The sequence below is a fragment of the Hypanus sabinus genome, chromosome 19 (genome assembly GCF_030144855.1).
Source record: "Hypanus sabinus isolate sHypSab1 chromosome 19, sHypSab1.hap1, whole genome shotgun sequence".
NCBI classification, from domain to species: domain Eukaryota; kingdom Metazoa; phylum Chordata; class Chondrichthyes; order Myliobatiformes; family Dasyatidae; genus Hypanus; species Hypanus sabinus.
The window spans coordinates 19391103-19404053 of record NC_082724.1 but is presented as its reverse complement, the minus strand read 5'-3'; the positions used below and the strand labels follow the sequence as shown (position 1 = coordinate 19404053).

Here is a 12951-nt window from a genome sequence, read left to right as displayed (position 1 = left end):
GTGGGACTAAAGTGCAGCCAGAACCTCAGCAGCTGCCTGCATTAACTCACTGTGAACGATGTCTGACTGGGTCAAGTGGCAATGGCAGGAACGTGAATGCTGTGATTTTGAAGGAGGAGCACAGATTCATGCTCCACAAGTCTCCCTTCCTCCCCTAGAGCAGGCCATCTGCAATAATATTAATCTGGTGGTTGGAAAACAGACTGTTAGGGAGCTAGAACGTTTTTTAAAGCCTCTTTGAACGTTAGAATCCAGGGTCAGCATGACACCTGGCATGGTCAGAGGTAGAGGCTGCAGAGCAGATTTTCTGTTGTGTGGCCTGTATGTTGCATGGTTTCTGCTTATGCGGCAAAGGAAGCTGAGATCTCACTCCTCGTAGCTCTGTTTAGATCTGTGATGCCAATGAGTGTGCAGTGTGAGGGATGTGAGCTTATGAGCACCTTCCAACCACAGTCTCAATGTGGCTGATTTTACGACCATCAGTGCCTACACCTACACGTGCACTGTCTGTCACTGCAAATCGGCTGTTAGTTATCTGGAACCTTTTCTGTGAAAGAACCACAGTGCTATACAGGCCCTTCGACCCAACTCGGTCCTGCTGAGAGTGTTGCCCAGCGAGCTAATCTCTTCTCCTATCCATGCCCTTGTCTAGTGTTCTTTTAAATGTTGCCTAGTGCCTGTCTCAACCACTATCTTTGGCAACTTGTTCCAAATATGCACCTCGTTTCTGTGAAGAAGCTGCCCCTGAAGTCCCTTTTAAATCTCTCACCTCCGATCTTAAACCAATGCCCCCTTGTTTTTAAGCACATCTTCTCAGGCAAAAAATGACCATATGTTTTCATTCTGTCCAAGCTGCTCATGATCCTGTATACATCTATCAGGGCATCCTTTGATCTCCTACATCCCAGGGAATAAAGTCTTAGTGAGTGCAAACTCAACTTGTAACTTGGGTCCCCAAGTGCTGGCAATATCCCGGTAAACCTTTTCTGCAGAGGAGAAAGAGGAGAAGTGAGCTAATGAGGGTGTTCCCTTGTGATGTTGACTCTCTTAGACTGTGTAAGTTGCAAAATATGTGAGAGATTATTGGAAGCATGGTGAATACATGTATGTGTGTCGTGAGGCATATGAATGCTGGGTGGGAGTGCAGTTGACCAAAGATTTTAATTCCCATTCCCATTCTGACATGTTGGTCCATGGCCTCCTCTGTGCCACGATCAGGGTGGAGGAGCAACACCTTGTATTCCGTCTGGGGAGCCTCCATCTTGATGGTATGAATATCAATTTCTCCTTCCAGTTAAAAAAAAAATCCCTCTCCTCTTCCCTCTTCTTCTATTCCCTGCTCTAGCCTGTTACGCCTTTTCATCTGCTTATCACCTCCCCTTGAGTTCCCTCATCCTTCTCTTTATCCTATGGTCCACTCTCCTATCAGATTCCTTCCTCTCCAGCCCTTTATTTTTCCTACCCAGCAGGCTTCATCTATCACCTTTCAGCTATTCTTCTTCCCGTCCTCCCACATTTTTATTCTGGGGGCCTTCCCCCTTCCTTTCCAGTCCTGAAAAGGGTCTCTGCCTGAAACACTGACTGCTTATTCATTTCCATAGATGCTGTCTGACCCATGGAGTTCCTCCAGCATTTTATGTGTGTTGGTTAGGTGGGAGTGGTGATTGAGGGATATTATTGCTCAGATTTTGTGCTGGTGCTGATATGGTGTGGTTTGTGTACATGTGTGATGGCAGACAGAGTGCATGAAAAATAGGATCTTGGAAAATGAACTAGTGTAAGAACAACAACACTCACAAAATGCTGGTGGAACACAGCAGGCCAGGCAGCATCTATAGGAGAAGCACTGTTGACGTTTCGGGTCGAGACCCTTCGTCAGGACTAACCGAAAGGAAAGATACTAAGAGATTTGAAAGTAGTGGGGGGAGGGGGAAATGCGAAATGATAGGAGAAGACCGGAGGGGGTGGGATGAAGCTAAGAGCTGGAAAGGTGACTGGCGAAAGTGATACAGAGCTGGAAAAGGGAAAAGATCATGGGACGGGAGGTCACAGGAGGAAAAAAGGAGGGGGGAGAAGCACCAGAGGGAGATGGAGAACAGGCAAACAACTAAATATGTCAGGGATGGGGTAAGAAGGGGAGGAGGGGCATTAACGGAAGTTAGAGAAGTCAATGTTCGTGCCATCAGGTTGGAGGCTACCCAGCCGGTATATAAGGTGTTGTTCCTCCAACCTGAGTTTGGATTCATTTTGACAATAGAGGAGGCCATGGATAGACATATCAGAATGGGAATGGGACGTGGAATTAAAATGTGTGGCCACTGGGAGATCCTGCTTTTTCTGGCAGACCGAGCATAGGTGTTCAGTGAAATGGTATCCCAGTCTGCGTTGGGTCTCACCAATATATAAAAGGTCACACCGGGAGCACCAGATGCAGTATACCACACCAGCCGACTCACAGGTGAAGTGTCGCCTCACCTGGAAGGACTGTCTGGGGCCCTGAATGGTGGTGAGGGAGGAAGTGTAAGGGCAGGTGTAGCACTTGTTCTGCTTACAAGGATAAGTGCCAGGAGGGAGATCGGTGGGAAGGGATGGGGGGGGACGAGTGGACAAGGGAGTCGCGTAGAGAGCGAACCCTGCGGAAAGCAGAAAGGGGGGGGAGAGAAAGATGTGCTTGGTAGTGGGATCCCGTTGGAGGTGGTGGAAGTTACAGAGAATTATACATTGGACCTGGAGGCTGGTGGGGTGGTAGGTGAGGACAAGGGGAACCCTATCCCGAGTGGGGTGTCGGGTGGATGGGGTGAGGGCAGATGTGCGGGAAATGGGAGAGATGCGTTTGAGAGCAGAATTGATGGTGGAAGAAAGGAAGCCCCTTTGTTTAAAAAAGGAAGACATCTCCTTCGTCCTGGAATGAAAAGCCTCATCCTGAGAGCAGATGCAGCAGAGACGGAGGAATTGAGAGAAGGGGATGGCATTTTTGCAAGAGACAGGGTGGGAAGAGGAATAGTCCAGGTAGCTGTGAGAGTCTATAGGCTTATAGTAGATATCAGTAGATGAGCCATCTCCAGAGATGGAGACAGAAAGATCAAGAAAGGGGAGGGAGGTGTCGGAAATGGACCAGGTAAATTTGAGGGCAGGGTGAAAGTTGGAGGCAATGTTAATGAAGTCAATGAGCTCAGCATGCGTGCAAGAGGCAGCACCAATGCAGTTGTTGATGTAGCGAAGGAAAGGAGGGGGACAGATACCCGTATAGACTTGAAACATGGACTGTTCCACAAAGCCAACAAAAAGGCAGGCATAACTGGGACCTATACTGGTGCCCATGGCTACACCCTTGGTTTGGAGGAAGTGGGAGGAGCCAAAGGAGAAATTATTGAGAGTAAGAACTAATTCCGCTAGATGGAGGAGAGTGGTGGTAGAGGGGAATTGGTTAGGTCTGGAATCCAAAAAAAAAGTGAAGTCCTTCAAGACCATCTTGGTGGGGGATGGAGGTATTTAGGGACTGGACGTCCATGGTGAAAATAAGGCGGTGGGGGCCAGGGAACTTAAAATCATTGAGAAAATTCAAAGCATGAGAAGTGTCACGAACATAGGTGAGAAGAGATTGATCAAGGGGGGATAAGACAGTGTCAAGGTATGCAGAAATGAGTTCAGTGGGGCAGGAGCAAGCTGAGACAATAGGTCTACCTGGACAGGCAGGTTTGTGGATTTTGGGTAGGAGGTAGAAACGGGAAGTGTGTGGTGTGGAAACTATGAGGTTGGTGGCAGTGGATGGGAGATCCCCAGAGCTGATAAGGTTGGTGATGGTATAAGAGACAATGGCCTGGTGCTCCTTAATGGGGTCATGATCAAGGGGTAAATAAGAGGAAGTATGAGAGAGTTGTCACTGTGCCTCGGCCAGGTAGAGGTCAGTACGCCAGACAGCAACAGCTCCCCCCTTATCAGCAGGTTTTATAGTGAGGTTGGGATTGGTGCGGAGGGAGCAGAGAGCAGAGCGTTTGGAAGGAGTGAGGTTGGAATTGGAACACGGTGTGGTGAAATCGAGACGATTGATGTCCCGTCGGCAGTTAGCAATAGAGATCCAGAACAGGCAGAAGACCAGAGCAGCGTGTCCATGAAGAGGAGGAAGGTCGAAGACGGGAGAAGGGGTCATCGGTGGGGGTAGGAGAGTCCTTGTCAAAGAAGTAAGCTCGGAGACGGAGCCGGCGATAGAAGAGTTCAGCGTCATGGTGTATGCAGAACTCGCTGAGGTGTGGGCGAAGGGGGACAAAGGTGAGGCCCTTACTGAGGACAGAGCGCTCTGTCTCAGAGAGTTGAAGCTCGAAGGGAATGGTAAAGACCCAGCACAGATGAGAGATGGGATCAGAGGGGGGAGGGAGGCTGGTAGTGTGGGTGGAGAGGGAAGGGTTGGGGTAAAAGGAAGATGGAGCCTCTGAGGGCCCAGGAGCTGACGATGGGATCTGAGGGAGAGGGGATTGCAGAGTGGTGGTGGGGGAAGGGGAGACGGGAATCACAATCGCAGCATGTGAAGACCCAGCCTGGAGTTCAAGGCTGGAGACGCAGTCGGTGGTTGCGCAATCGCTTTGAAGCTGTCCATGGTCGTTGGAACCCGCGGTGATGGCGCTGGAGTCCGGGTTTTCAATATGCCCTGGGTGTAAGAACAATTGTTCCTGTTGTGTGCATATCATTCCCCATCATTGCATGTCATGAATATTAATTACTGACCAATGGTTACTGTTGTAAGAGATCATGACCGTCAATATATAGAGGTACAAATTACTCTGACGCAGTGTACCGTACTTGACTTAAAGGGTGCTTGCTGGAATGCTGCTATTATTTTATATGTGTTACCAGTTGTAATGTATGAAAGGTCTTAATATAATCAGCCCTGAGCATCAATTGAAAGATCAGAGCACGACTACCTCCACCTCACACACGCCTCAGTCTGTGGTCCGGATGCTGTCTCCGCCTGTGGTGTGCTGAGGCCAGCCATGACACGATTGGTCTGCTCTGTGTTTCCCGGAGCGTCTCCATCTGGCTGCCGTTCAGAGAGCACTGACTCGCTTCCCATGAGTGAGCCTGCACAATGCAGCAGCTGCCCGCTTAATTACACAGGTTGGGTCTTAACACTTAAAGGGAGGAAACCACTCAATTGCAGTTTTCTTTTAGTGACACCTGGCTTGATGTTAAGGCAAAATGTGGTGCCTATTTAGTGAGTCTTACCCAATTTCTGATCACGGCTTTAAGCATCTCTGAATTGATGTTACCAGTTCACACATATGGTCCCAATTGCTGTCGCTACAAAGGGTGACCTGGGACCACCTGCAGCATAGCATGTGATCAGCTTTTGTTAAGGGTTAAAGTTAATGTAAAATTTATTATCAAAGTGCATATATGTTACCATATACTACTTTGAGATACATTTTCCACTGGGCATTTACACGAAAAAAGAAATACAACAGAATTTATGCAAAGCTGTACATTAAGATTGACAACCAACCAATGTGCCAAAGACATTGTGCAAATAAAATATAACACTGAGAACATGGGTTGTAAAGTGACTCAGTAAGATGGATATTCAGTTCAGATTTGTGGTGAATGAAGTTATCCACACTGGTTTAGGAGCCTGATGTTTGAGGGGTAATACATGTTCTTGGATCTGGTGGTGTGGAACTAAAAGCTCCTGTCCCTCCTGCCCAATGGTAATAGTGAGAAGAGCGCGTGTCCTGGATGGTGGTGGTCTGTGATGATGGATGTTGCTTTCTTGTGCCATTGCTCCATGTAAATGTGCTCAGTGGTGGAGCAGGCTTTGCCTGTGATGGACTGGGTTATATCCAGCACTTCCTGTAGTTTTTTTTTTGTTCCTGGGCCGTGGTGCTTTCGTACCAGGCCATGATGCATCCAGTTAGGGCACTCTGCATTGTGCATCTTCAGAAACTTGTCAAAGTGTTTAGTGATATGCCGAATATACACATGCATCTAAATAAGTTGAGGTGCTGCGTGCTTTCTTTGTAATGGCACTTAAGTGCTGGTACCAGCATAGATATTCTGATATGATAATGCCAAGGAGTTTAAAGCTTTTCATCTCTGATCCCCTCATTGCCGCTAGCTCAACAACCTATATAGCTTCTTCCTCCTGAAGTTAATAATCAGCGTTTGTGGTTTTGCTGGTGTTGAGTAAGAAGTGGTTGCTATGGCACCATTCAACCAGATTTTCAATCTCCATTCTATAAGCTGACTCATCACCAGCTTTGATTTGGCCAACAACTGTGGTATTGCCAGGAAGCTTAAATGTGGCTCTGGAGCTATACTTGGCCTCTCAGTCATAAGTATAAAGTGAGTACAGTAGACAGCACACAGCCTTGTGGCTCACCTGCGCTGATCATGAACGTGGAGGAGATGTTGTTGCCCGTCCATACTGTCTATGGTCTGCAAGTGAAGAAATAGAGGGTCCAGTTACACAGGGAGGTATTGAAGCCCAGATCTTGGAGCTTTGTGATGAGTTTCAGTGGGATAATGGTGTGGAATGCAGAGATGTGGTCAATAAAGAGCCTTCTGATGCATGCATCTTCATTGTCCAGATGTTCCACAGCTGAGTGAAGAGTCATTGAAAAGGCATCTGCTGTTGACCTGTTGTGGCGGTAGGCTAATTGGAGCGGATCCAAGTCACTTCTCAGACAAGAATTGATGTGCTTCATCACTAACCTTTCAAGGCACTTCACCACAGTGCAACTGGACAGTAGTCACTGAGCAACACAAACAAAAAGCTGGAGGAACTCAGCTGGCCAGGCAGCATCTATGGGAGAGAGTATTATTGATGTTTCAGGCCGTGACCCTTCAGCAGGACTGGAGGGAAAAAAGATGAGTAGATTTAAAAGGTGGCGTAAGGGGAGGTAGAAACACAAGTATAGGTGAAACAGGGAGGTGGGAGGTGAAGCAGAGAGCTGGAAAGTTGATTGGTGAAAGAGATACAGGGCTGGAGAAGTGGGGAATCTAATAGGAGAGGATAGAAGTCCATAGAAGAAAGAAAAGGGGGGAAGAGCACCAGAGGGAAATGATGGGCAGGCAAGGAGATGAGGTGAGAGAGGGAAAAGGGGATGAGGAATGGGGAAGGAGGGTGGGGGGGGGTGGTATTACTGGAAGTTCGAGAAACCGATGTTTATGCCAAAAGGTTGGAGGCTACCCAGAAGGAATATAAGGTGTTGTTCCTCCAACCTGACTGTGGCCTTGTTGTGATAGTAGAGGAGGCCATGGGTTGACATATTGGAATGGGAATGGGAAGTGGAATTAAAATAGGTGGCCACTGGGAAATCCGGCTTCTTTTGACAGTGTTGCCTCACCTCGCAGAAAGTGGTGGGCGGGGGGGAGTGGAAGATCTGCTTGATGGTGGGGTCCCATTGGAGATGGCGGAAGATTTGGAGAATTATGTGCTGGACACAGAGGCTGGTAGGGTGGTGGGTGAGGACACGAGGAACCCTATCCCTGATGGGTTGGCAGGAGGACGGGGTGAGAGCAGACATGCGTGAAACAGAAGAGATGCTGTTGAGGGCAACGTTGATGGTGGAGAGGGAAACCCCTGTCATTGAGGCAGGTTACCATGTTTTTCTTGGACACTGATATGATTAAAGCCTGCTTGAAGCAGGTATGGATCTCAGATTGCTGAAGCAAGAGTTTGAAGATGGTAGCACAGGTCTTCAGTAATTGGTCGCACTCCATCTAGGTCAGATGTTTTCTGTGGATTCGCTCTTCTAAAAGATGCTCTCACATGAGTTTCATATGGTCCTCGGGGATGTGGGGGTTTGTGTCTCCATGTCCTGTCAGTCAAAGTGAGCAGAAAAGGCTTGAAGGGTAGCTGGGGGAGGAGTTATTCTTTCTCATAGTTTGTTTTCTATAGCTTCCCTCCCTCTGCCATCAATTTCACACAGCCCCCATCCCACAGTACCACCACACACAAAACCTGATCCTAACCCAAGTGGTTCCCCCTTGTCTGTATTGCAATATATGGCTGACACCTAGGATCTCTTCAGCAGCCTCAACTCTCTTCCCATGAGCAAATGACGCAGTAGCTGACAGTGTAATCTCATAGCTCTTGTTTTAACATTTCTTAACTAGATCGACTTTGAAAAAAATTAACTTTCTGGCTAAACGTGCCAAAAAATCTTGGATGTGTGGGACCGGGTAATGATCAGGGGTTGTGACCTCATCAAGGCGTCTGTAATCACCACATGGGTGACAACCACCAGTGGACCTGGGGACCATATGGAGGGGTGAAGTCCAGGAGTTACTCAACTGGTGTACAATGCCAAGTTTCATCCTGTTGGCAAACTCAGCCTTTGTGGTTGCCAGCTTTTCTGGGTCCAGTTCATGTGTGCAGGCATGGGCTGGCAGGCCAGCTGTAAAAATGTGGTGCTGGACCCCATCTTTTGTGTCTGTAGTGGAGAATGTGGGCTTGGTGAGGTTTGGGAATTCACCTAGCAGTCGAGTAAACTCGCATGTGCTTGTGCTTGACGGAGTCGTTTTTGGGAACTTATGGGGAGTAGGGTAATGACTCAAAGTCCTTGATATCCGTAAGCTGGCAGTTCTTAAGATCGACTAACAGCCCTTGGGAACACAAGAAATCTGCACTGAGCAGAGGTCTAGCCACTTTAGCCAGGACAAAGTCTCGAGTTTAGCGTCGTCCACTGATGCAGATCGTCACCCATTGTAAGTCTGGATCCTGCTGCTGTTGGCATCCTCCAGCAAGGTTTTGTCTCTCTTTGCCTTCTCATCAGTAGGCGATGCTGGCAGCATACACACGTGGGTGCCTGTGTCACACCAGGGAGTGTCACTCTGAAATGCTATCTGTAATGAATAGTAGACAACTGGAACCTATGGTGTTCACAGACCACTGGCACTGTCGAAGCTGCAAGGAGGTCTGCACCGAAGTGACCGTGGTAAAAACACAAGTCTGGCATTGCAACCATGGTCATCCTTATGTTGGGGGCTTTGCTGACCAGGCTTTATTGAGGTAGGGAAAGGAAGAGGAATGATTCACTGCTGCCTGTAGACTATCAGCCCTTTTAGCAAGTTCCCTGTAGACTGTCATGGGTGCATTAGTGAGGGCTATGCGAACTTGATCAAACAGGAAGAGTTCTTTAAAAATAAAACAAGGATGGTGATTTCTCAGGAGAGGTGGCATATGGCCCATTATCTCTGATAGCTTAGCATTGCTGAGGCTGGGCAAGGAGAGCAACTGTTTGGCGTGCTCAGACTCCAATATTCCAGAAGTCTGTAAAAGGTGAGTTTTCAGTGATCGGTATTTATCGTGTTCAGGCGGTTGTTCATGTTGACTCACTATCCCACAGCCATGGAGTTGCCAAGGGATACTACCACATAGTAGAACCTGGTGTTGTCGGCAGCGATTTCTCACAGCGTGAATTGGGTCTCAGCTTGCACAAACAGAGCAACGGCATTTTGCTCCCAAAACTCCAGCAGTTTCAAAGCAACTGTGTTGGCCGATGTGTTCAACAACTCTGCAAGGGTTGCCAATGTAGGTTTTCCCCAAATAAAATGATGTGAGGCATTTTCTGTTTAAGAACAAAAGTAACAACTCATATATCATACTCCAAACGCTGAACAAAAAGTGAGGAATCAGTATTTTACGTAATTACATCATCATGTCAGACCAGCCTCTTAAAGTGAACCGCAACTCAATGTCGGTGGTTGTGAATTATGTACATTTCCACCGACTGCATTACCCTACACTGCAACAGTACTCATTGGTAATGAGTAATGTACATTTTCCTTTCAAAGGTAGATACATTCAACTAGTAATATAAATGCTCCGATTCTTGCATGAGATGAGTTCAGCATTTTCATGTGTGAACAAAACTGAAGGAAGTCTGGTGTGTATTCATGTTTCTGAAATATTTCCCTTTGTAAAGGTTTCCCATTATAATTACTGTCTTGTGCTAAGAATATCAATAACTGGATGATGTGTCTGTGGATTTCTCTGAAATGGTTACATAACATCTGTTGCCGTTTTATTATGATGCAATTTTAACAGTTGCACAATACCAGTAACATTTTACTGTTCAGTTCCTGCTCTATGGAGAAGAAGGTATCTCCATTTCAGCATTATGTGGATGATTAATCACTTTAATATATTAGTGGGCGGTATGTGTGCATAGTGGAGAGCGTAACTCTAATCCAATGCCAGTGACCCAGGTTCTGTCCTGCTGCTGTAGGTAAGGAGTATGTATGTTCTCCCCATAACTGTGTGGGTTTCCTCTGGGCTCTCTAGATTTTTTTCCATTTTCCAAAGACTTACAGATGAGCAAGTTATTTAGTCATATGGGTGTAACTGGGTGGTGTTGGGCTCATTAGACTATTACCCTGCTGTATCTCTAAATAAAATAAAACAATTTTATCAAGGAAAAATGCAGTACATAGTTAATTCTCAGTCTTCTGATGAGGGTTCGCAGACCTAAAACTGCTTACTGTCTCTCTTTTCACAAATGCTGCCCTAGCTGCTGAGCATTTCCAGTACTTTCTGCTTCTGGTTTCAGATGTCTAGCATCCACAGTTTTAATGATTTTCATAGCTAATTCTTTGTTTGGCCCAAAAGGAATTCTTTGACATTGTGATGTAAGCCATTATAGTACAATCCTCTTCGCAATTCCTCCTTAACTTTGCATTCCATTGTACACTATTATACGCCCAGCAAAAGCTGGAATGAAGTAAAATGAAGGTGTGTAGTCGAAGTTCTTAGTCTTTCGATTGATGCGGTGTCTGGTCATGCATTCATTCCTCACTCTTCATCTCAAACCCACTGGTAGTTGAATTATTCAGAATCTTCATAATGTACTGACATTCAGAAGCTGAATTGGGAATGATACCATTCTGTGGGCAGTATGCCATCACTTGGTAAGAACATGATACTGTTTAAAGCTTGTGTAAAATGCTCCCATGTGGTTTTCCTATCTGGTCTATAGTCCAAGGAACATGTCTAATGAAGATTTAATTCAAAATAATGATGAATAATGGTGAGCAACATCTAATTATACAGCAATTATTTTGTATATGCAGCTGAACAACAAATTTTAAATAAGACAATGCACTTTCAAGAAGGAGCTAGATAGGTATCTTATGGATAGGGGAAGCAAGGGATATGGGGACAAGGCAGGAACCGGGTATTGATAGTAGATGATCAGCCATGATCTCAGAATGGCGATGCAGGCTCGAAGGGCTGATTGGTCTACTTCTGCGCCTATTGTCTATTGTAAACAACTTAATTGGAAAAAATTTAACCGATGAAACATGCATTTCTTATCTGTATAAAACTGAATTATCTAATTAAGGAATTGTTATTAAATGTTATTGTTGAAATTATTTCATTGATATAAAGGTACATGTATTTTTTTCATAGTGCAGAGGAAGTTATTCAGAGGCTGACTGGAACTCAGCTGACCTTGGGATATCTGGAAGAAAATGGATTTACAGGGCCCATCTTAGTTGCGAAGAAGGATGGCTTGGGTTTAAGTTTACCACCACTTACATTTTCTGTTAGTGACCTTGAAAATTATGTTGGTAAGTAAATAAATAAAATATTGAATTTTACAACAGTGGATGGAAATGAGAATAGTTATTTCACTCATTATTTCAATAGTTCCATTTAATATTAGAGTATGTATACAATATACAACCTGAAATTCTTACTCTCCATAGACATTCACAAACAGAAGAGTGCCCCAAAGAATGCATGACAGTAAAAACATTAGAACCCAAAGCCCCCTCACGCACAAGCAGCAGCAAAGCATGAACCCTTTCCAACCCTCAGCAAAAAGCATCAGCACCCTCCACCCACCAAGCAAGCAATAGCAAAGCCCCCCAAAAGAGACCATGATCTGCAGTACAACAAAAAATAATTGTTCACCTAACAATTCGACATACCGCAGGCTCTGTCTCTCTCCCCAATAAAGGGGCAGAGAGGTGTCACTCGGTGAGCATGGAGACATAAACAAAGAAACTCACTGATTTACGGTGTTCAAAGTCTGTCATGTTTTTTTTTCTGAGTTCTCTGATATGAGAACTTCCCCACCATGATGCATTTGAACTTCATTTAATTTTCAACTTCTATTTATCATCATTTTTTAAAATAAGATGGGCCTTAATCTGAAATCTATCATTAACAATGAAAGGGTTGTAGCTAGGTCAGGTTCATATCTTATATGTAACCATTTTTTTAGCAGGTGCGCATTAGTGAGAATTGAGGTTTACGAAAAATGTTTTGCACAATATCTTTACCAGCTTTTAAAAAAAACTTACATGAACTTCATTCAATAAATAGCTCAATCTGTAATACCAGGTTTATTATGCATTTATGATTTACAGTGGACTGGAACACTTGAGTGTACAGACATTAAGAAAGGTATTAAGTTAGATAGTTTACCAGGATTGGATGAGATATAACCCAGACTACTGTGGGAAGCAAGGGGGGAGATTACTGAGCCTCTGGTGATGGTCTTTGCATCATCAATAGGTACGGGAGAAGTACCAGAGGATTGGAAGTTTGCAAACGTTATTTGCTTGTTCAAGTAAGGGAGTAGAGATAATCCAGGAAATTATAGACCAGTGAGTCTTACATCAGTGGTGGGCAAGTTGTTGGAGAAGATCCTAAGAGGCAGGATTTATGAATATTTGGAGAGTCATAATTTGATTAGGGATAGTCAGCATGGCTTTGTCAAGGGCAGATTGTGCCTTATGAGCTATTTAAGAAGGGTGGGAGGAAGCAGAAAGGAAGCTATAGACCTGTTAGCCTGACATGTGGTTGGAAAGTTGTTGGAATCGATTGTTAGGGATGAGATTACAGAATACCTGGAGGTACATGACAGGATAGGTCAAAGCCAACATGGTTTCCTGAAAGGAAAATCCTGCCTGACTAACCTACAAGCAGGGTAGACAAAGGAGATGCAG

At 45.4% G+C, this 12951-nt stretch overlaps 1 protein-coding gene across 2 annotated transcripts in view; it reads left to right on the top strand.

Moving 5' to 3' along the window:
- Positions 1 to 12951, top strand: part of phf2 (PHD finger protein 2) — a 151942-nt gene that overhangs the window by 73966 nt on the left and 65025 nt on the right. For both annotated transcript variants that reach the window (XR_009506763.1, XM_059944121.1), the window contains exon 4: positions 11405 to 11565. Coding sequence is in view for 1 of the 2 variants with exons in the window: in XM_059944121.1 (XP_059800104.1) it covers positions 11405 to 11565 (161 nt within the window). In the remaining variant the exon portion in view is untranslated. The remainder of the gene's footprint in view (positions 1 to 11404; positions 11566 to 12951) is intronic.